The sequence below is a fragment of the Oncorhynchus clarkii genome, chromosome 4, assembly GCF_045791955.1.
Source record: "Oncorhynchus clarkii lewisi isolate Uvic-CL-2024 chromosome 4, UVic_Ocla_1.0, whole genome shotgun sequence".
NCBI lineage: Eukaryota > Metazoa > Chordata > Actinopteri > Salmoniformes > Salmonidae > Oncorhynchus > Oncorhynchus clarkii.
Genome location: NC_092150.1, coordinates 43,132,171 through 43,157,101, shown reverse-complemented (window position 1 = coordinate 43,157,101; position 24,931 = coordinate 43,132,171). Strand labels below are relative to the sequence as shown.

The following is a 24,931-nucleotide window of genomic DNA, read 5'->3' as shown; positions in this document are numbered from 1 at the left end:
GTTATAGTCAAAATAATCCATACATTATGCTTTTTTTACTCAAAAACTAGTTGTATGAGCTCAGGTCAATGAGACCTACAGGCCATAAATAGCAAATAGAAGTTCAAAACGTGTAATGTTCACAAGAATTTAAGTTGATAATAAATATATTAAGGATTTAAAATCAGCTATAATGGGGCGGTCATTTTGGACCAGGAACACAGGATTAATTAACATGAAACGAACACAACAGGGTTAAGATAAACAGCCGGCAGAATGTGGTGGATATCGGCCCATTTCACGTTTGAACGCTGTTGTTAAACTATTAGCTAAGGTTCTATAATGCCGGTTGGAACCCTGCCTTCAGGATGTCATATCTGATGATCAAAATGGTTTCATCAAAAGGGCGACAACTGATTTCCAATGTACGCCGGCTTTTGAACAATATACTCTCTCCTATCTCTCCAGACCCAGAAATTGTTGTTTCCCTTGATGAGAAGGCTTTCAACCGGGTGGAGTGGGATTATTTAAGATTTTTGGAAGATTTGGTTTTGGGTCCAATTTGGTTTTGGGTCCAATATCTCATGGATACGTCTGCTCTATTCTGCTCCTACGGCTAGCGTACACGCCAACTCTCAACATTCAAAATACTTCATTGTCTCCAGAGGGACACGTCAAGGGTGCCCTATGTCCCCGCTCCTTTTTGCTCTTGCGATAGAAATCCTCTCCTTGGCCTTAAAATTATCATCATCCTTCACTGGAATCCACCGAGCTGGTAAATAGCCCAAAGTGTCACCGTATGAAGATGATCTACTATTATACATCACTAACCCTGTGAACTTTGTCTATAACATTATGTATATTTTAAACACGTTTGGATCATTCTCAGGTTACCAATTGAACATTCAGAAAAGTTTATGTTTCCTGATCAACCCTGATTCTAAGCAAATTCCCAATGGAGCCCTGCCTTTCCATCTGTCACCCTCTTTTCCTATTTAGGTGTGAATATAACACACTCTTTGTCTCCCCTCCAGAAAACTAACTTTGCAAGCCTAGTCACATGAGTTAAAGCAAATTTACAATGCTGGGATAATCTGCCTCTCTCATTAGCTGGCAGAATCCAATCTGTTAAAACAAACATTTTACCTAGGTTTCTATGCATTTTTCAATGACTTCTGATCTTTCTGCCGAAATATTTTTTTACCAAGTTGGATATGCTCATCAGTCATTTTATCTGGGCAGGCAAATCACCTAGGATACATCGAGCAATACCTCAAATAGGGAGACAAGATGGAGGTTTGGCACTTCCAAATGTACTGCTTTACTATTGGGCAGCCAATATTCAAAAGATTATGGACTCAGTGTAATGCGCCAGGGACCAGCTGGTACTTATTAGAGGCGCACTCCTGCCAATCAACCTCCCTTTCTGCACTTGCCTGTGCCCCACTGTCCTTGTGTCCTTCAAAGTATACCGGAAACCCCATTGTGCACTCTACTTTGAAGATCTGGAGACAATTTCATCAACATTTTAGACTTTCTGCCCCTTCTCCTCTAACCCCTATTTGTAACAAACGCCTATTTTTACAATCCAAACTCGACCAGGCTTTTGTTTTGTGGTGTGAGATAGGTTTGGTTTGTTTCAAAGATGTATTTTTAGATGGGAAGTTGGTCAGTTTTAATGATCTCGTCGCTAAATCTAATCTGGCTCATTCTAATCTTTTCTGCTATTTTCAAGCCTGTAATTTTGTTCGCTCTCATTTTCCCACCTGCCTCCTAAGACATTGCTAGGGGAGATTTTGTCCCTCTCGTGGAGTCGGCATAGTCTGATTATATGACATTTTGCTTTCCTCTGAACCCTCTCCAACAAACAAAATCAAGACAGACTGGGGTAGTGAACTTGAACTTAGATGACTGAGGCCCTTTTCAACTCCACATCCTCGTGTGCTCGGTTAAGTTTAATTCAGTTCAAGGTCTTGCACAGAATTCCCTACACCAAAGAAAAAAAACATAGTAAATTCCTCCCAGACACGAATGACACGTGATAGATGTTCATTCCCTCCGGCAGACCACACTCATGTTTTATTCGTGTTCTAAGCTGTCAGAGTATTGGTCATCCTTTTTTAATACTCTCTATAAAATTATAGATATTGACCTGCAGCCTTGTCCTCTAATAGCTACACTACCGTTCAAAAATTTGAGGTCACTATTACACCCGCTCAAGCCCCATCCTGCGACCTAAGATGTATGTATCAGATGCTCAACATGCTCTGCTCACAACTACTGTGATGGTCTAGGCCTAAAACAACACTTGACACTATGGAACACAATGCTTTTACTATCTCATCCTGGAAAATACAAGGTCTGAGGTCATCTGCCTTTGGTTTAAAGAACAGGAACCCAGACTTCAAAGAAATTGGAAATACAGACATTGTCATCCTACAAGAAACATGGTATAAAGGAGACAGACCCACGGGTTGCCCTCCAGGTTACAGAGAGCTGGTAGTTCCATCCACCAAACTACCAGGTGTGAAACAGGGAAGAGACTCGGGGGTATGCTAATTTGGTATGGACCTAACCCACTCTATTACATAAGTCAAAACAGGAACATTTTACATCAGGCTAGAAATAACTACTAGTCTGTGGCAACCTAAATGCCAGAACTGGACAAGAACCTGACACCCTCAGCACACAGGGGGACAAACAGCTACCTGGAAGTGACAGCATTCCCTCCCCCATATGCCCCCCTAGACAGAACTACAACAACATAATCATCAAAAATGGGTCACAATTCCTGCAGCTCTGTTGAACGCTGTGTATGTACAGTCGTAGACAAAAGTTTTGAGAATGACACAAATATTAATTTCCACAAAGTTTGCTGCTTCAGTGTCTTAAGATATTTTTGTCAGATGTTACTATGGAATACTGAAGTGTAATTACAAGCATTTCATAAGTGTAAAAGGCTTTTATTGACAATTACATGAAGTTGATGCAAATAGTCAATATTTGCAGTGTTGACCCTTTTTTTTCAAGACCTCTGCAATCCACCCTGGTATGCTGTCAATTAACCTCTGGGCCACATCCTGACTGATGGCAGCCCATTCTTGCATAATCAATGCTTGGAGTTTGTCAGAATTTGTGGGTTTTTGTTTGTCCACCCGCCTCTTAAAGATTGACCACAAGTTCTCAATGGGATTAAGGTCTGGGGAGGTTCCTGGCTATGGACCCAAAATATTGATGTTTTGTTCCCCGAGCCACTTAGTTATCACTTTTGCCTTATGGCAAGGTGCTCCATCATGCTGGAAAAGGCATTGTTCGTCACCAAACTGTTCCTGGATGGTTGGGAGAAGTTGCTCTCTGAGGATGTGTTGGTACCATTCTCTATTCATGGCTGTGTTCTAAGGCAAAATTGTGAGTGAGCCCACTCCCTTGGCTGAGAAGCAACCCCACACATGAATGGTCTCAGGATGCTTTACTGTTGGCATGACACAGGACTGATGGTAGCGCTCAGCTTGTCTTCTCTGGACAAGCTTATTTCCGGACGCCCCAAACAATTGGAAAGGGGATACATCAGAGAAAATGACTTTAACCCAGTCCTCAGCAGTCCAATCCCTGTACCTTTTGCAGAATATCAGTCTGTGCCTGACGTTTTTCCTGGAGAGAAGTGGCTTCTTTGCTGCCCTTCTTGACACCAGTCCATCCTCCAAAAGTATTTGACTCACACCTGCCTGCTGCCATCCCTGAGGAAGCTCTGTACTGGTGATGTCCTGATCCCGCAGCTGAATCAACTTTAGGAGATGGTCCTGGCGCTTGCTGGACTTTCTTGGGCTCCCTGAAGCCTTCTTCACAACTATTTAACTGCTTTCCTTGAAGTTCTAATAATCCGATAAATGGTTGATTTAGGTGCAATCTAACTGGCAGCAATATCCTTGCCTGTGAAGCCCTTTTTGTGCACAGCTATGATGACGGGATGTGTTTCCTTGCAGGTAACTATGGTTGACAGAGGAAGAACAATGATTACGAGCACCACCCTCCTTTTGAAGCTTCCAGTCTGTTATTTGAACTCAATCAGCATGACAGAGTGATCTCCAGCCTTGTCCTCGTCAACACTCGCACCTGTGTTAACGAGAGAATCACTGACATGTCAGCTGGTCCTTTTGTGGCAGGGCTGAAATACAGTGGAAATGTGTTTTGGGGATTCAGTTCATTTGCATGGCAAAGAGGGACTTTGCAATTAATTGCAATTCATCTGATCACTCTTCATAAAAATCTCGAGTATATGCAAAAAGCCATCATACAAACTGAGGCAGCAGACTTTGTGAAAATGTATATTTGTGTAATTCTCAAAACTTTTGGCCACGACTGTACATAGTCAATGTTAGGCTTTGAGGTGACTCCTTTGGTAGGTACACCTATAGCTCATCTCTTGGCAGTAGTACTGTAGACTACTTTATCACTGACCTCAACTCAGTCTCTTAGAGCATTCACAGTCAGTCCACTGACACCCCTATCAAATCACAGCAAAATCACACTCTACTTGAACAGAGCTATGCTCAATCATGAGGCATCAAAGCCAAAGGAACTGAATAATATTAAGAAATTCTACAGATAGATTTACATACTATTTTCCTTCTATCAAAAAACTTTTAGGCAACAACAAATTCAATCCCTTCTATAGACAATTTCTTGGACAAAATGTTCCACTGTAATAGTGAAGGTGTAAACTTAGCAGTAGAAAATGTAAACAGTATATTTGACCTTTCAGATTCCCTATCAAATATAAACATTTCAAGCAGATAATTTTCTTAGGTTAACAACAACAACAACAAATGGCTTGATGAAGAAAGCAAAAACCTAAGAAAGAAATTGAGAAGCCTATCCAACCAAAAACACAGAGACCCAGAAAACCTGAGCATACGCCTTCACTATCGTGAATCACCAAAAATAAATACAGTAATACACTACGGAAAAAGAAGTAACTGCACGTCAGAAATCAAATCGGATCCCCACCTGGCTGGGAGCGTCAGCTGAATGGATACATCATTTCAAACATAATTAGATTAAGGGTGAGCCTGATTTCTTTCAATAATTGAACTTAAAGTTCACAGAATTAATAGTACCAATTAGACATTGTTTGAACATTTGTTAATGTCAATTAGGACCAAAATGTTGAGGGGGCAAGAAAAAATTTCACATGTTCTCCTTATCCTAGGTTGTGTGGTAGGTTGGAAAAGAGAGTCTAGTCTCTTATTTACCTAAGTCAGAAGTGTGCAGTTAGGCGAAAAGGGTGTTCATTGTCTTTAAAGTATTTCTGAGGGATGTGGAGTAGGTTTCAAAAATATAAATAGGTATCTTATTATGAACCGTAGGAATGTAGGCGGAAGTTTATGAAAAATCCTATTTGAACAGGTCGCGTACCGGTGTGTTTGTATGACGTCGAGACATGGTAATTCGGCCATTTTTTTAGGGTGTGGTCCGGCCATTGGATCTCGGTGGGATCGGTCCTTGCAGGTTTCCCAAATATGGAAACTTTAGAGGGAATTCCTGATTATGGAAAAATTGGTTATAGTAAGATGTTAATGGAAAAGTTTTGACCTTACAACTTATAGAACAAAGTATTCCTGCAGATTATACAAATATTGATTAATTGTGTTTGTAATAGTATTGTGTGAATGTGATATATGAGAGTTGGGTGGAGGTGGAAATAAGTCTTAATCTGGAGTTTGGATAATAACATATAGAATTAAGTATAATAAGATGATTGAAATTTGGATTATACGCTTTGATATAATGTCATCCTGGGGTTCCGTCCATCACTGCCCATCATAGAATATCTTGAGATATTATTTTAGAAAGTAGCGGCAAGTCAATAGTTTAGAACCGTTGAGGATCCCATTTTCATCGCCAAATTGTGGTGGAATTATTCTAATCAAAAAGGAGAGACGTATATATTTCATCAAAACAATCAAACTTTATTTAATTACTGCAGTAATGGAGCTTGTCAACAACCCACCCGTAGGTGAATCGTTGAGAGCCCAACCAGCAGAACTAAGCCACAGCATTTTATAGCAAAGTCCATCCTTCTGAATGTTCACAAAATGTACATTTTGCTCTCATGCAACAGACATCAAAATGTACTGCTTGCTTATACAGAAATACAAAAAAATACTGACAGACACTAATCATGGAATGGAATGTTGCCTTATCACCAAACGATCGAAGATCTACTGTCAATGTTATCTCAGAGGCTTCTCTCTCTTCACACAGACACGTGAGTACTAATATAGGATTACATTTAGAGGTCGATCTCTTATGATTTTTCAACGCTGATACCGATACCAATAATTGGAGGCCCAAAAAAAGCCGATTATATCGGCCATTTTTATTTATTTATTTGTAATAATGACAATTACAACAATACTGAATGAACACTTATTTTAACTTAATATAATACATCAATAATAATCTATTTAGCCTCAAATAAATAATGAAACATGTTCAATTTGGTTTAAATAATGCAAAAACAAAGTGTTGGAGAAGAAAGTAAAAGTGCAATATGTGCCATTGCAATATGTGCCATTGAATGAATGCTTACGAGCCTGCTGCTGCCTACCATCGCTCAGTCAGACTGCTCTATCAAATATCAAATCAGACTTAATTATAACTTAATTATAACATAATAACACACAGAAATACGAGCCTTTGGTCATTAATGGTCGAATCCGGACACTATCACTATCATTTCGAAAACAAAGCGTTTATTATTTCAGTGAAATACGGAACCGTTCTGTATTTTATCTAAAGGGTGGCAACCCTAAGTCTAAATATTCCTGTTACATTGTACAACCTTCATCGTTATGTTATAATTACGTAAAATTCTGGCAAATTAGTTCGCAATGAGCCAGGCGGCCCAAACTGTTGCATATACCCTGACTCTGCATGCAATGAACGCAAGAGAAGTGACACAATTTCACCTGGTTAATATTGCCAGCTAACCTGGTTTTCTTTTAGCTAAATATGCAGGTTTAAAAATATATACTTCTGTGTATTGATTTTAAGAAAAGCATTGGTGTTTATGGTTAGGTACAGTCGTGCAACGATTGTGCTTTTTTCGCAAATGTGCTTTTGTTAAATCATCCCCCATCGATTATATGCAACGCAGGACACGATATTACTAGTTTATCTAGCATCAACCATGTGTAGTTAACTAGTGATTATGATTGATTGATTGTTTTTTATAAGGTAAGTTTAATGCTAGCTAAAAAACTTTCCTTGGCTTACTGCATTCGCATAACAGGCAGGCTCCTCGTGGAGTGCAATGAGAGGCAGGTGGTTAGCGCGTTGGACTAGTTAACTGTAAGGTTGCAAGATTGAATACCGGAGCTGACAAGGTAAAAATATGTCGTTCTGCCCCTGAACAAGGCAGTTAACCCACCATTCCTATGCCGTCATTGAAAATAAGAATGTGTTCTTAACTGACTTGCCTAGTTAAATAAAGGTGTAAAAAAAGAAATAATAATAATAATAATAATAATAATAATATCGGCCAAATCGGTGTCCAAAAATATCGATTACCAATTGTTATGAAAACTTGAAAATCGGCCCTAATTAAATCGGCCATTCCGATTAATCGGTCTACCTCTAATTACATTCTAATAAAAGAGTATTGTGATTAACATAATGTTGTAATTCTATGACAACCACTTATCCAATCTTTTCGGCTCTAACAAAGAACAGCAAAAACATACATGATCAAATACAAATCTTAGAATCAACTATTAAAGACTACCAGAACCCACTGGATTCTCAAATTACATTGAATGAACTACAGGACAAAATACAAACCCTCCTACCCAAAACGGCCTGTGGGGTTGATGGTATCCTAAATGAAATGATAAAATATACAGACCACAAATTCCAATTGACTATACCTAAATGCTTTAATATCATCTCTGGCATATTCTCCAACCCCAATCCACAAAAGTGGAGACAAATGTGACCCCAATAACTACCGTGGGATATGCATCAACAGCAAACTTGAGACAACCCTCTAAATTATCATTAACAGCACATTTCCTCAGCGAAAAAAAAATGTACCGAGAAAATGTCAAATTGGCTTTTTACCAAGTTACCGTACGCCAGACCGCGTATTCACCCTGCACACCTTAATTGACATACGACATTATGAAATCCATATACGCAAACATATACGTGTGTGGTTAAAATTGGCAAAAAACACAAATTTCTTTCTACAGAGCCGGGGGGTGAGATAGGGATGCAGATTAAGCCACACCCTCTTCAACATATATATCAATGAATTGGTGAGGGCACTAGAACAGTCTGCTGCACCCGGCCTTACCCTACTAGAATCTGAAGTCGAATGTCTTCTGTTTGCTGATGATCTGGTGCTTCTGTCCCCAACCAAGGAGGTCCCACAGCAGCACCTAGATCTTCTGCACAGATCCTGTCAGATCTGGGCCCTGACAGTAAATCTCAGTAAGACACAAATAATGGTGTTCCAAAAAAGATCCAGTTGCCAGGACCTACGAATACAAATTCTATCTGGACACCATTGCCCTAGAGCACACATAAAACTATACATACCTCGGCCTAAACGTCATCGTCACAAATAACTTCCACAAAGCTGAGAACGATCTGAGAGAAAAGGTAAGAAGGCCCTTCTATTCCATCAAAAGGAACATTAACTTCAACATACCGATTAGGATCTGGCTAAAAATACTTTAATAAGTTATAGAACCCATTGCCCTTCATGGTTATGAGGTCTAGGGTCCGCTCACCAGCCAAGAATTCACAAAATGGGACAAACACCAAATTGAGACTCTGTGTATAAGGTAAAACACCAAATAACGCCAAATATTGAACCTTTATATAACTAGGAAAGTCAGTTCCTATAGAGAGGTTAACCTCTCTAGGGTACGTGGGACGGTAGCGTCCCACCTCGTCAATAGCCAGTGAAAATGCAGGGCGCCAAATTCAAAACAGAAATCCCACAATTACAATTCCTCAAACATACATGTATTTTACACCATTTTAAAGATACACTTGTTGTAAATCCAGCCAGTGTCTGATTTCAAAAAGGCTTTATGGCGAAAGCAAACAAAACGATTATGTTAGGTCAGCACCTCATCACAGAAAAACTCAGCCATTTTTCCAGCCAAAGAGAGGAGTCACAAAAAGCAGAAATAGAGATAAAATGAATCACTAACCTTTGATGATCTTCGTCAGATGACACTCATAGGACTTCATGTTACACAATACATGTATGTTTTGTTCGGTAAAGTTCATATTTATATCCAGAAATCTGAGTTTACATTGGCGCATTACATTCAGTAGTTCCAAAACATTGGGTGATTTTGCAGAGAGCCACATCAATTTACAGAAATACTCATAATAAACATTGCTAAAAGATGCAACTGTTATGCATGGAATTTTAGATCCACTTCTCCTTAACGCAACCACTGTGTCAGATTTCAAAAAAGCTTTACGGAAAAAGCACACCATGCAATAATCTGAGTACGGTGCTCAGAGACCAAAACAACCCAAACAGATATCCGCCATGTTGTGCAGTCAACAAAAGTCAGAAATAGCATTATAAATATTAACTTACCTTTGATGATCTTCATCAGAATGCACTCCCAGGAATCCCAGTTCAACAATAAATGTTTGTTTTGTTTGATAATGCCCATAATTTACGTCCAAATACCTCCTTTTTGTTCACGCGTTCAGTACACAATCCAAACTCATGACGCGCGATCACTAGGAGCAGATGAAAAGTCAAAAAGTTCCATTACAGGCCGTATAAACATGTCAAACAATGTATAGAATCAATCTTTAGGATGTTTTTAACATAAATCGAGACTGAGCTCGTGGCTCTTTGGCAGACCTCTGACTCATCCCCCTCTCATTCGCCCCCACTTCACTGTAGAAGCATCAAATAAGGTTCTACAGACTGTTGACATCTAGTGGAAGCCTTAGGCTTAGGAGCAATATGACCCCATAGACACTGTGTATTCGATAGGCCAAGAGTTGAAAAACCACAAACCTCAGGTTTTTGCCTGAGTTCTGTTATACTCAAAGACATCATTCAAACAGTTTTAGAAACTTCAGAGTGTTTCTATCCAAATCTACTAATAATATGCATATTACTACTAGTTTTGATGGCTGAGTAGCAGTAGCAGTAGCAGTTTAATTTGGGCACGCTTTTCATCCAAAATTCCCAATGCTGCCCCCTACCCTAGAGAAGTTAAGAGCACATTCTTATTTACAATGACGGCCTACCGGGGAACAGTAGGTTAACTGCATTGTTCAGGGGCAGAACGACAGACCTTGTCAGCTCGGGGATTCGATCCAGCAACCTTCCGGTTACTGGCCCAACGCTCTAACCACGAGGCTACCTGCCGCCCCAATTAGGCCGATACCCACTAATTATCAAAATCCAGAAAAGAGACGTTAAATTCTACAACCACCTAAAAGGAAGCGATTCCCAAACCTTCCATAACAAAGCTATCACCTACAGAGAGATGAACCTGGAGAAGAGCCCCCAAAGCAAGCTGGTCCTGGGGTTCTGTTCACAAACAGACCCCACAGAGCCCCAGGACTGCAACACAATTAGATCCAAATCATGAGAAAACAAAAATATAATTACTTGATACATTGGAAAGAATTAACAACAAAAAATTAGCAAACAAAAATGCTACTTGGCCCTAAACACAGAATACACAGTGGCAGAATACCTGACCACTGTGACTGACCCAAAATTAAGGAAAGCTTTGACTACGTACAGACTCAATGAGCATAGCCTTGCTATTGAGAAAGGCCGCCGAAGGTAAACCTGGCTCTCAAGAGAAGACAGACTATTTGCACACTGCCCACAAAATGAGGTGGAAACTGAGCTGCACTTCCTAACCTCCTGTATGACCATATTAGACACATAATTCCCTCAGATTTCACTAATCCACAAAGAATTCAAAAACAAATCCAATTTTGATAAACTCCCATATCTATTGGGTGAAATACCACAGTGTGCAATCACAGCAGCAAGATTTGTGACCTGTTGCCACAAGAAAAGTGCAACCACTGAAGAACAAAGACCATTGTAAATACAACCTATATTTATGTTGATTTATTTTCACTTTGGACATCAACTATTTGCAATTTGAAATGTCTTCATTCTTTTGGTACTTGTGTGAGTGTAATGTTACTTAATTTATTATTGCTTATTTAACTTCTGTTTATTATCTATTTCACTTGCTTTGGCAATGTAAACATGTTTCCCATGCCAATAAAGCCCTTAAATTGAAAATGAATTGAGAGCGAGAGACTATAGCGGAGAACCAGAGTTGTAGTTTATCTTCAGTTGTCAGATAGACAGCTCCAACATTGGCAAGACAGACAGCTACAGGGTTGCCAAGCAGCCAGAGGCCAATCCTTCGCTGCCCAGTAACGTCCACCCTGCTGTCTCTCTCTCTACAGTCCAACAGAGCAGGGCCCAGAGACCAGCAGGACTCTAGAGGAAGACTACTGAGTCTCAATGTCTGAGTGACAGATGAGAGGGAGCTACAAATTAGCCAAACAAACAAAAGAGCAAGGCAGAATGAGATGCAGATAACTTCATAACTGAGTGTCAAACTCTGAGCAGTTATGATGAGACTTCCTAATTTCATTTTTTTTCTTTTTTAAATAAGCCACATATTTTTCCATCTACATGGAAGCCAATTTAACTAACAGAAGTGTTGGTGTCTGTGTGTGGAGTATGGCCTCTCTTATGACCAATCAACACCCTCCTCATTACCGTGGCATCTGCAGCTCCTCCAATGGCCTTCCGCCTGGGTGTGAGCCCACCGCGACCGCACCACGAGGCCAACAACCAATCAAAACGCAGAACCAGGGCGCGGGAGGTCAACGTGCAAGTGACATTTTTGCAGAATGTCAGCATTCAACCTTTTCTAAAAGTTCTACTATGCGGGTGTTTGCAGTGTGAAGACGCAGGAAGTGAGGGGGGAGGGATGAAAAGAGAAAATACATATGGAGAGAATATGTGGAGAGAATAATGCTTGAGGATGTGATACAGTAGCAGGGAGGCAGAGAGCAACGCAGCCGGCTAACTAGCTGGCAGGAGGTGACATTCTGAGACCTTGGGTTGCAGTGAGAGAGTGTTCTCTGGAACAAGAACAATAGTTCTGATTCATAATTGGTGCATGCTTGGAGCGAGTGAAGTTAGGAGGGCATCTGAATCAAAGGCCATTCTGTTATTATGGCTGTCTGGTTCCTCAACTCAAGTCTATGGAGATGCAACTCTTATCAGGATAGAGAGAATGCATCAATATCAATACAGCCATCAAACAAATCATCTCAAGTAACTCAGTTCAATGTGAACTCCTACAGTATTACCAGTAAAAGAGCCATCTGAGGCCCTTGAGACAGGCCATGAATTTGTCCACAATTCATTGGAACAAGACACATTACTCGATGGAACACGACCACCGTTCCAGTTCCATCGCCACACACAGAAACCAACGGTCCATAAATCAAATACTGATAAACAAAAATCAAAGACTGATAAAGCCACTGACTGGTGTTGTTTTTTTTGTTTTTTTACAACAGCAAATCGTTCAGCTAATTGCAGCATGAGTGCAGTTGTAAAATGGATATGGTGATCTATTAACTTTATAGCTTTGTTACCGGGAGCAATCTGGCTGGAGCGAGCGGCTAGGACAGGTAGCATCTGTTCCCACCTACTGCCTTTGTTTGGCACCGCACCGCTAGCATCATCTGCTAGCTTTGGCAGGGCCCTGGAAACACATCAATATGGCTCTATGTAGCGGAGTGCCGACAGGGGCCCGCACTAGCTAGCATGCCAGTCACTCTCAGGGAGCCGACATGATCTAGCTCAGCTCACTGCCTGCCTGCCTAGGCATCCACTACTCTGAGCCAATAGAACTGAGCAGGGCAGAGAGGGCTGCTCTCTATAGGCCTGCTGGGGAAAGCAAAGGACTCACAGTCATAGAGAGTTTGACTAGGTTGGCCAACGTTACAGTTAGACCCTGTTGCTTCCTCTGAGCATTCAATTCTTCTGCCCATAATGAGCATATGAATTGTAGGCTAATTCTAATTCTGTTGCAGAGTGAAGTTGCTCACCTTTTAATTTACCTGAATATTGAACCCTGATGATAACTCTACGGAATCACAAACCACATTTCTACCTCCACAGTTTCAATAATTCTTAAGATTGGGGTACTGAATGTTAGTAAATATAGCCTAGTCTAATGATTCTAGGCTAGCCCATGAACAAATCAACAAGATGTCACCTGACTCCTGGTCAGACATTGTTCAGTATCATGCTCATTGTTCAATACAATCTCTATGAGACAAATCATTTCCAGAGGATTTCGTATTCATTTGTTATGCATTGTAAGAATGAAACCACTCAACACTGTGGCAAGGCTCCCATAAAAAAATTATATAACATTACATAACCCCCAAATGTGCATTGAAGAAAGTACTGCATCCAAGTACCAAAGTTAGAAGCTGACTTAAATTCAAGGCTTTTAGTCAGAGTCCAGCCCAAAGTACCGGTAATGTGCAACAATATCTCCTATGGGTGAGTGGTCATCCAGCCCAGTGATCAATGCAGTCAGTCAGAATAACCCTGTACTGCAGAGTGCTGATCTCAGGCCTCTTATGAAACCCTGTGTGATGTGCTCTACTACTGGGAGGTGGATGAGCTGGCCTCATTCAGTGATGTAAAGTTAGATTGCATTTAGACCTAAACTATTATTATTATTATTACTAGTGTGTGCATGGGACTGGGAGTGGTATATGTACGCACATGTATGCTATATAGAATACCCATACAGAGCAGTTCTTAAACATGGTTAATGTTAAGAGCAACATGCACTGTGTGTTTAATGATAGTTAATTATAGTTTAGTCAGCAATTCCCACACACAAGTGACACATACTGTACGCAAAAACGCACAAGACCATATGCACATATTCTCTCTTCTGGCCAAAACCTCAGCTCAATCAATGTGAAACGTACATCAGACCAAACCCACTCTGTGTCCTGAAGTTGCCCATCTCCCACTGGCCTAATGCCACTACTATAAATGGAAGGTGTTAACGGCTGTGTTGACACATACAACAGAGGACAGACAGAGCGGTAGGAGGGTGTGAAACATATAGGCTGTTTAAAGTTTTATAAGTCTTATGTACAGGATAAACATTGTCCAACTAAATACTTACTTGCAGGTTCCTTCTCGACAATGCAATAACAGTAAGGAATAAGAAAATAAAAGAATATGAACATGGCTCAGTAGAATAAACATTTTAGCATAAGTATAATGCAGAAACACTCAATTGATAGTCCAATATTTACACATGTTTTGGGGAAGAGGGGATTGGAGGACAAGTGTTTAAATTGTGAGTCTGGTAGCAGCAGTTGTGATGTGTGTGTGTGTGTGTAGCATGAGTGAGTGAGTATCTGTGTGGGTGTGTAAGTATCTGTGTGCTAAGGTGCGGAGAGTCAGCGCAGGTGGTCAGTCCAGCTCAAGGGTACAGCAGTCTGATGACTTGTAGATAGAAACTGTCACTGAGCATGTTGGTATCAGACCTCATGCTCTGATACCGCTTGTGGCTGGGGTGTGTGGGGTCCTTGATGATGCTGCGGGCATTCTCAGGCCAACAAGCTCTCACAGTCTCACGTCAGAATTCATCCATGTTTATCAAACGTAAAATTTCGAAGTTGTTCCAAAATACCTATTTCGAAGAATTTAAGAAAAAGCATTAACTCCACATTTTTAAGGCTAGGGTTAAGTTTAGGCATTAACTCCAAATGGTTTAGGTAGTATGCATGTACATGAATGTATAGTTAAACTGACTATGCATATAAGATAAACAGAGAGTAGCAGCAGCGTAAAAGAGGGGTTGGGGGGAGGCACACAATGCAAATAGTCCATTTGGTTACCTGTTCAGGAGTCTTATGGCTTGGGGTAAAAACTGTTGAGAAGCCTTTTTGTCCTAGACTTGGCACTCCGGTACCGCTTGCCATGCGGTAGTAGAGAGAACAGTCTATGACTGGGGTGGCTGGGGTCTTTGACAATTTTTAGGGCCTTCCTCTGACACCGCCTGGTGTAGAGGTCCTGGATGGTAGGCAGCTTTGCCCCAGTGATGTACTGGGCCGTAGGACCCATGCCAAATCTTTTTAGTTTCCTGAGGGGGAATAGGCTTTGTCGTGCCCTCTTCACGACTGTCTTGGTGTGTTTGGACCAATCTAGTTTGTTGTTGTAGTGGACACCAAGGAATTTGAAGCTCTCAACCTGCTCCACTACAGCCCCGATGAGAAAGGGGACGTGCTCGGTGCTCCTTTTCCTGTAGTCCACAATCATCTACTTAGTCTTGGTTACGTTGAGGGATAGGTTGTTATTCTGGCACCACCCGGCCAGGTCTCTGACCTCCTCCCTATAGGAGGAGTTCATGTTCAATACTAATTGAAACTCTTATTTTATTCAAAAGCTTCTTCTGGCCTTGATGACGCCAAGAAGATCTACAACTACCGCACTCAAGAGCCAGAAGAATTTCAGAGAACTCCTTTGGAATCCTTGCTGCAAGATGGGAGGATCCTGGGACGAGTCCTTGAGGTTGCCCCAGAGAAAGTAGAGACCATTGTGAAGGTCTGCATGGCCCGTCACAATTACATTTGCACCACAGACACTACAGACATTGACAACAGTCATCAACACAGTACATTTTGTTACAGCCTTATTCTAAAATGTATTAAATATTTTTCCCCTCATCAATCTACACACAATACCACATAATGACAAAGCAAAAACAGGTTTAGACATTTTTACAAATGTATTAAAAATAAAAAACAGAAATATTACATATTATTACGTATTCACCTTTGGCAGCGAGTGCAGCCTCGAATCTTCTTGGATATGACGCTACAAGCTTGGTACACCTGTATTTGGGGAGATTCTCCCATTCTTCTCTGTGGATCCTCTCAAGCTCTCAGGTTGAATGGGTAGCTTTGCTGCACAGCTATTTTCAGGTCTCTCCAGAGATGTTAGATCAGGTTCAAGTCCGGGCTCTGGCTGGGCCACTCAAGGACATTCAGAGATTTGTCCCGAAGCCACTCCTGCGTTGCCTTGGCTGTGTGCTTAGGGTTGTTGTCCTGTTGGAAGGGTAACATTTGCTACCAGTCTGAGGTCCTGAGCTCTCTGGAGCAGGTTTTTATCAAGGATCTCGCTCTATTCGTCTTTCCCATGATCCTGACCAGTCTCCCAGTCCCTACCGCTGAAAAACATCCCCACAGCATGATTCTGCCACCACAATGCTTCACCGTAGGGATGGTGCCAGTTTTATTCCAGATGTAACGCTTGGCATTCAGGCCAATGAGTTCAATCTTGGTTTCATTAGACCAGAGTATCTTGTTTCTCATGGTCAGAGTTCTTTAGGTGGCTTTTGGAAAATACAAGCTGGCTGTCATGTGCCTTTTACTGAGTAGTGGATTCCATTTGGCCACACTACCATAAAGGCCTGATTGGTGGAGTGGTGCAAAGATGGTTGTCATTCTGGAGTTCCCACAGAGGAACTCTAGACCTCTGTCAGAGTGACCATTGGGTTATTGGTCATCTCCCCGACCAATGCCCTTCTCTCCTGATTTCTGAGTTTGGCCGGGCGGCCAGCTCTAGGAAGAGTCTTGGTGCTTCCAAACTTCTTCCATTTAAGAATGATGGAGGCCACTGTGATCTTGGGGACCTTCAAAACTGCAGAGATTTGTTGATACCGTTCCCCAGATTTGTGCCCCGACACAATCCTGTATCAAAGCTCTAAAGACAATTCCTTCGACCTCATGGCTTGTTTTTTGCTCTGACATGCACTGTCAACTGAGGGACCTTATATAGACAGCTGTGTGCCTTTCCAAATCATGTCCAAACAACTGAATTTACCACTGGTGGACTCCAATCAACTTGTAGAATCATCAAGGATGATCAATGGAAACAGGAAGCACCTGAGCTCAATTTCGAGTCTGACAGAATACTTATGTAAATAACTCCCTTTTTCTGTTTCCCCCTGTCTGGTACAGGTACCCCCACCACACTCCACCCTCTCTCTAAGCTTTCACTTGCCTCCAGAACACATGCACTGTTGGGGCGAGTGACTCTGAACTTAAAATGATTAGCCCCAAGTCGTTATATTTTTTATTGTGCTTTATGCTATTTGCTTCATGACTCCTGCGTGCTTTGTTGACTGTGAACTTGCTTGTTTACCCAACCGTGGGACAGACAGTGTTCCCACATTCGGTAATCTGACTCTCTATTGGTTACACGGACTCTTGGACTCCCATCTAATTCTAACCACCTCTGCCAGCTTTGTATTCATGTTACCTGATGTAATTGCTGTACAAATAGATTGTGTTTCCATCTAATGCACATTCAAATGTCATAAATCAACAACACAGAGCTCTCCCTGTCCTCTGCCGTGTCCTGATTGTATTACTGCTGATGATGTCTGGAAATGTGCATGTACACCCTGGCCCATCTATTGTTGCTATCCCCAATTCTGACTTGTACTCTGATATCTGCTTCACTGATTTCTGCATGGGTTTTCTGCATGTTAACACTAGAAGCGTACTACCTAAAATATATCAATTGAAAGTGTGGGTACACAGCTCAAATCCAGATGTGTTGGTCATTACTGAGACGTGGTTAAGAAAGAGACTTTTGAACACTGATGTTAACCTTTCTGGTTATAACCTTTTTCAGAAAGACAGATCTTCCAAAGGTGATGGAGTTGCAATCTTTACCAAGGAACACCTTCAGTGCTCAGTTGTCTCCACCAAAAATGTACCCAAACAATTTGATTTACTGGTTTTAAGCATTAAACTTTGAAATAGCTTTTTGTTGACTGTTGCTGGGTGTTATCGTCCACTATCAGCACCAGTAGGTACCCTACCTGCCCTAAGCTTTCTCCTGGCACCTTATACTTGTCCTGCTAGGTGACCTAAATTGGTACATGCTTAATCCACCTGACCAAGTCCTAAAGCAACTCCCTAAATATGGTGTAAACCTCGCCGCCACTGGACTCTGGAGCAGGGGAAACTTGTTCTCTTGGGTGATGAATCACGCTTCACCATCTGGCAGTCCAGCGGACTAATCTGGGTTTGGCAGATGCCAGGAGAACGCAACCTGCCCGAATGCATAGCACCAACTGTAAAGTTAGGTGGAGGAGGAATAATGTTCTGGGGCTGTTTTTCATGGTCCGGCCTAGGCCCCTTAGTTCCAGTGAAGGGAAATCTTAACGCTACAGCCTACATTGACATTCTAGGCAATTCTGTGCTTCCAACTTTGTGGCAACATTTTAGGGAAGGCCCTTTCCTGTTTCAGCATGACAATGCCTCCGTGCACAAAGCGAGGTCCATACAGAAATGGTTTGTCGAGATCGGTGTGGAAGAACTTGACTGGCCTGCACAGAGCCCTCACCTCAACCCCATCGAACATCTTTGGGATGAATTGGAATGCCGACTGCGAGACAGGCCTAATCACCCAACATCAGTGCCCGAACTCAGCAATGCTTGTGGCTGAATGGAAGCAAGTCCCCGTAGCAATGTTCCAATATCAAGTGTAAGGCCTTCCCAGAAGAGTGCCGGCTGTTATAGCAGCAATGGGGGGGGGGGGGGGGGGGGGGGACCAACTCCATATTAATGCCCATGATTTTGGAATGAGATATTTGACGAGCAGGTGTCCACTTTTGGCCATGTACTGGATCTGACTTCAAATGATTACTACATAACAACTGTTCTCCTCTCCTCTCTCAGCTACCAGGGAACAGGGAACTGCTCATTGTAACAGCCATGTAGGCTAATAATAGGCAGCGGCACTAGGCAGCACACAGCACACAGCAGACTAAGGGGTCTACTCTGCTGACCAAGGTCCCATCAGCAAAAGGAGAAAAAAATACATACAGGCCTACCTATAGCCTTCCTACGGTCATTCTAACAGGGTTATTCTACAGGCATGTGGCGAAGACGCACTACTAAGCCCCATTTGTGAATCCGATGCCATTAAACGTAAGCTACATTCGATTTTATAAAGGACTTTATTAATTTGGACTTCTGATAAACAGAATTCAAATAATGAATGAAGCCCTTATTAAATGAAATGTAGCCCACATTTAATGACATCGGATTGACAAATGGGGGTACACTAGGTGTAATCTCTTGTAGACAGATGCACGTAACATAACTGGTATAATAGCAGCTTTCAACAGACTGTGGGATGCGACGACTACCTTGGTTATTTTATTATTTTTAAAATAATGTTTTATTTGGACAAATCACAAGTTTTCAGGTTTTAGCATCTTTCGAATTGAGGGGGACATTTGACCCATAGACTTGCAAAGAGAGGGGTGGCCCTCCTCGTTCAGCTTCTGTTTTCTAGTATCTTTTCTGACATGTCTACCCTAGAAAGTAATAAAGCATCTGAGTAATTACACAAGATTTTAGTTCTGGGTATCTGGGATTCCCGCCATTTCAGACCGCTTTATTTCTGCATTATGAATGTTTGTTCATGTTTCCCCAAATTAAACTTAATTTCTGTTAAATCTACACTCCATATAATAATAGCTAGCGTTACAACATTTAATTCCCGTTACTTGCGACATTGGAGAAATGTCTGTTAAATGTAGGTACGAAACATTGTTGTTTTTTTGTTTTCTTACTTTTTACACCATTTTTCTCCCTAATTTTATAGTATCCAATTGGTAGTTACAGTCTTGTCTCATCGCCGCAACTCCGGTACGGACTCGGGAGAGGCGAAGGTCGAGAGCCGAAGGTCGAGAGCCGCGGGTCCTCCGAAACACAACCCAACCAAGCCGCACTACTTCTTGACACAATGCAAACTTAACCCAAAGTGTCGGAGGACACACCATACACCTGGCGACCGTGTCAGTGTACATTGTGCCTTAGACCACTGCGCCACTCGGGAGGCCCACGACACATTATATACATTATGCATACTTTATTGCATTTAATTGACCATTTCCTCTCCTCTGAGATGTTTAAAGTGCACATGAACATTTGAAATACGAGGTTGCCGATTTATTTCAAATAAATGTGCTTGTTTGCTGGAGCTCCTCATCTGTGTCAAACGGACGATAAGCCTATCTTTTAAAATTACAAGTGCACGCTAATTGTGAATTAAAGTTCCTTTATGGATGGGTTATGATTATCTGCTTTAGACTATTATTATACAATGTAATTACAAATTGAATACCAGTTTGGTTATTTAAATGTCGTTTTGACAGTGGTATATCCCAGGGAAGGGCAACAAGAATATACCCGTTTCAGCTTTCTTTGACAGTTCGATCTTGGCAATTGTGAGCAGAGGCTGACAAGGCCCCAAACTAAATCTTTATTGAATAGACAGGTTTGCCTGCTCCAATGCATTTTCTTTTCATTGAACAGTTATAAAAGTATATATAAAAGTATATAAATAGGTATTCTTTTGTAAATATTGCCAAAAGCTCTCTGGAACACTATCATCTGTTGTACAAACACAACCTCTGCACCTGCATGTCCTGCAACATTTCCGCACTTAATTTTAAAAATTGGAGGCCCCTTGCACTTCAGTGTTTGAAAAATCTGGGAAACTAGGCATGGTATTCATTGCTAACTTTGAAAAGGCTTTAGATAAAGTATGACTGGAATTTATACATAAATGCTTAGAATATTTACATTTTGGAGAATCTCATATACAATGGGTTAAGTTTATGTATAGCAACTAACCCTAGGTGTAAAATAGTAAATAATGGCTACTTCTCAGAAAGTATCATACTGTCAAGAGGAGTAAAACAAGGTTGTCCACTATCGGCATATCTATTTATTATGGCCATCAAAATGATAGCTCTTAAAATCAGATTGAACAATTATATCAAGGGGCTAGAAATTTTATTTGGAATGGCAAGCCAGACAAATTGAAATGGGCCTTTTTTTTACATCACCACTAAAACCTTCTGTGATATCGTTAACTAGTTGGAAGTAAAACTTCTTCCATTATGAAAAATAGTAACATGAAGAGGCTGAAATATGAGGAGAATAACTTCTGCATTTAGGCTATTAGCTGTGAGAACATGGCCGTTTATGATAAAATTAGAGTAATAGAGGAAGTTTCAAACAGCTAGGCCAAAGCCTGTCCATTATGACTCAGAAAGAACACTATCTGATACCACACACAAAACACACACACACACACACACACACACACACAAAGACAACAAGACAAACATGTCATGAGGAACCAAGTCTAAAGCACACAGTAGAGCTCAGCATCACCATAGCAACCTAATACCTCAATACAGGCCTATAGTAAGTACACATTTTATGCTCCCACACAATCCATCAATCTGAATTTAATAATATCTTAAAAACAAGACAATCTATTTCATTCATAAGCAGTAGCGTAAAAGAAACGTATCATTCCACACATCCCCATAGACTAGAACCCAGGGCAATTTTAAAGGAAAGGGGAAATCAATAAAAATTGGAAGTTTGGTCGATTCCCTGTTTTGATATCCGAAACCCATTTTTCTAAAACAACAACCTGTCAAAATCACAAGATTCCACTTGCAACAAATATATCTCTCTGGATCTCCTGTGAGCCTAACAACCTCTCCTAATGCATAGCCATTCATCCTCATCATAACCCACTTCCTGTACCCTACAACTCTCCTGTCCAATGAGGAGGTAGTATTCGGCTGTAGCAGCACACTTATCCAATGAGGTATAAGCTTTTGGTTGTTCCATGGGAGCTGAGGGGAGTGTAATGTAGATGTGAGCTCCTGAGAGTCTGGCTCCGGATACGAGTCTGACCCTGGATCTGTTATTTCAGTACAGGCCCAAGGTTTATTAGTTTGGTTTTAAATCTAATATCTTCGTTAGGTCCAAGGATAAGTTTCCCTTTATTCTGGTCAGCTCAGCAGCTGCACCACTGAACCATCCACAGAACACCTCTTTAATGTCAGGACTGAGAGGGAAAACGAGAGAGCTGGTATAATAAGTACAACTGTTTTTACCTGATATTCGACTTAAGGGTGGACATTGGATATCAATGTGAAATATAGGTTGTTTTGTTTCCCATGGGCTACTCAGAAAAGTTAGAACTGTTCTTTATTGGCCAGAATCATTCCCTGGTTATTCTAAGCACTTTGTGTTTTCTGTTCGACTGGTGGAATGTTTGACAATCACAAATATAAAGAACAGCTGATGCTGGCTGCTCATGGCCTGGACTGGACCCAAAACAGTCTCTGTTGGGAGTCGCTGCTGGAACCTGGGTTGTTGTGGTTAAAAAAATGTTAGAATGATCTATTTGGTGAGTCACAAGAAAATGAAAAGGGGTAGATCTGGATCATAATGCAAAAACTTTCATAAAACAACTACTCCCTTAACTTCCCTCATCCCCTGTGAGAGAAGGTGAAATAAGACTCCAAACACTGGAATCTATGCTCCCAACTAAGTGTGAGTTTCTTAGTCAACATTCCAACCTTTAACCTATCCTTAGATCTTCAACCGATGTCAGCCTGTTGTAAGCCTGTTATATTGGTGAAACAGTCTGGTAGTCTTGGGCCATGCCTAATAACACCACAGACTTACCTACTCACCACCTCCACTGTAGCCTAGGGCTTACTGTACCAACGTGGACTACCAACGTGGACTCTGACTTATGCCATGTCTGATGAGAATGCAACTCTCACTAATGTCTGTTATCTGTAATCTAAGAGTTTCCTAGTATTTCACCTAAATAGGCATGCTATTCACAGCTTTTATAAAGGCAAACGTTTCTGTTTCTAAAGTGTCTTGGTAGTATTGTCTGGCAGTGTACGTATGATACTAACTAGGCAGAGGGGAAAAAACATGATATTCAGATCTGTCCATTTCTCCCTCTCCATCCAGGGCAAATCAATAAGGATTTGTGTTGTAACACAAACATGCTCACGTTATCTTACCAACCTTCATTTTCAGATGTTGGGCATGCAATCTGTAGTACCAAATCAAACGTCCTTTCCGGAATCTCGCTGTAAAAAAAAACGAGATTATGACTTTAGCTAGGGGCAAAATAAACGTATGTGTACAAACATAATTTATGGTATGCAACAATTGCTAACTAGCTACATCAACAATATATGCAACATAGCTAACTATAAATCGTAGCAATAAATCGTTATGAAGCAGTTCATATAAAGGAATCATCTGTCGAGTTCGCTCTGTGAGCTGGCCAGACATCAAAGCAATTGGATTCTCGCGTGATTAATTTGATGGCCGAGAAATAACATGATGATAGCTAGCGGTAGCTGACATTCGTGGTGAAATGCCTTGTACCTAAAAGTCTGTATTGATACCAGATGGTATTGTTTACTTTAGGACCGTTAAATACTAGAATATCGGTGAGCTTTGTCCTAGGCTAACAGGCTACTTAATTTAGCAACGTGATGAAGATGTATGGCTAGCCGTTAGCAGGCTTGCTAATTGGTCAGCTAGCGCGAGACAGCATTAGACTGACCCAAATGCTAGCGCATGCCAGACAGCCAGCTAAATCATTCCATTATTAACTATATATATATATATATCAAATTACGCCATACGTTGTTGTACAATTCACACACTTTTAATAACGATCCGTAAAACAGTGTTATGTATAATCTATATAAGTAAATAAACTCGCCTCTTACTTTATTCTGCTGTCCATGGTTTACAACATCGCGACAGATCGCGCCACCAGCTTTACTGTTCGAGACCAAGCTTGCGTTCTGAAGCAGCGTGAGATCCGTAACTTGTTCAACCTTTCTATCTGTTCCCTGCGGATAGTACAGGCACGCTTCAAAGATGTATGGTATGTAGTAGCGATGTGTCTTCCTTGTTCCTGATCTGTGCAGCTGACCGTTTCAGTGCCACAGTATTGCTCATCGCTAGATGGGATGCAGTTTATGTCAAATATACGTCAAAAGTTGATTTATTTTAGCCTACCCTTTTCCTAACCTTGACCTAATTATCCTAACCTGTGACATTGATTATCGTAACCTGGTGTGTGAATTCTCCTAACCTACAAAAAGTACATTCTTGTCAATTCTGACATGAACTGTGTCTAGTCTAGGCAAAATCCACGGTATTGCCACAACAAATAACACCAGGAAGTGGCTGTCAAAAATGTAGTGACGTCACCTCGTTTGATAAACCCTTTGTAGTGTCTCCCCCAAATCCTCAGAACAGGAGTGGTTTCATCATGTCACCCTCCTTGATTAAATCTGATCTCCCTATTATGTTGTTTCATAGTAAATGTTTAGTAATTGAGTTTTGTGTTTTGTTGTTATTACACAAGTGGAATAGGGACTGCTTCTTCACAAGTAAGAGCAGTGATGTGTAATATGTGTAATGCTATGACATGGAGGTAGCATCCTAGGTTGTTCTTGTCTGTTATTCACCTTCACTCGACTGCCTGGATCTGATGTCATTAACAACAAACATGATCAGAGCCTTTTTATTGTTATAAAATGCTTCTCTTGATGCAGAGGATTTTCCTGTGTGTATTATTTGGGCATTTATGCATGCATTCCACATTTACTGCGGCAAATAGGCTATAATTCACACACAACTCTTAGTAGCCCAGCCTAAGATGCTTACTCATTATATGAAGTATTGGGAGGGAGCCCCTGTGTAAGCTCATATTTGTCCCTTGGTAAATTGAAACCAGTGTGTGTGTGTGTGTGTGTGTCTCCTAGCCCTCTTGAGAGTAGACCTGGCTGGGAGCCAGTTTCCTGCAGGCAGACTGAAGGTAATTAAGTGGCAGCAGACTGGGACATGCTGTTGCAGGTTTCTCCTATGATATGATAATGGAAGGATCCTGCTGGTGCTGTCTCAACCTTCACAAAAGCATTACCTA

At 41.2% G+C, this 24,931-nt stretch overlaps 1 protein-coding gene across 5 annotated transcripts in view; it reads right to left on the bottom strand.

The window, feature by feature from the left end:
* LOC139406828 (DENN domain-containing protein 1B-like) overlaps nucleotides 1-24,167 on the bottom strand; it is a 196,362-nt gene extending 172,195 nt beyond the window's left edge. For all 5 annotated transcript variants that reach the window (XM_071149892.1, XM_071149893.1, XM_071149894.1 and 2 more), the window contains exons 1-2: nucleotides 23,724-24,167; nucleotides 23,005-23,069 (exon numbers count right to left, since the gene is read on the bottom strand). In XM_071149892.1, coding sequence (XP_071005993.1) covers nucleotides 23,005-23,069; nucleotides 23,724-23,740 — 82 coding nt within the window. In that variant the 5' untranslated portion in view covers nucleotides 23,741-24,167. The remainder of the gene's footprint in view (nucleotides 1-23,004; nucleotides 23,070-23,723) is intronic.
* Between the last annotated feature and the right edge of the window lie 764 nt (nucleotides 24,168-24,931).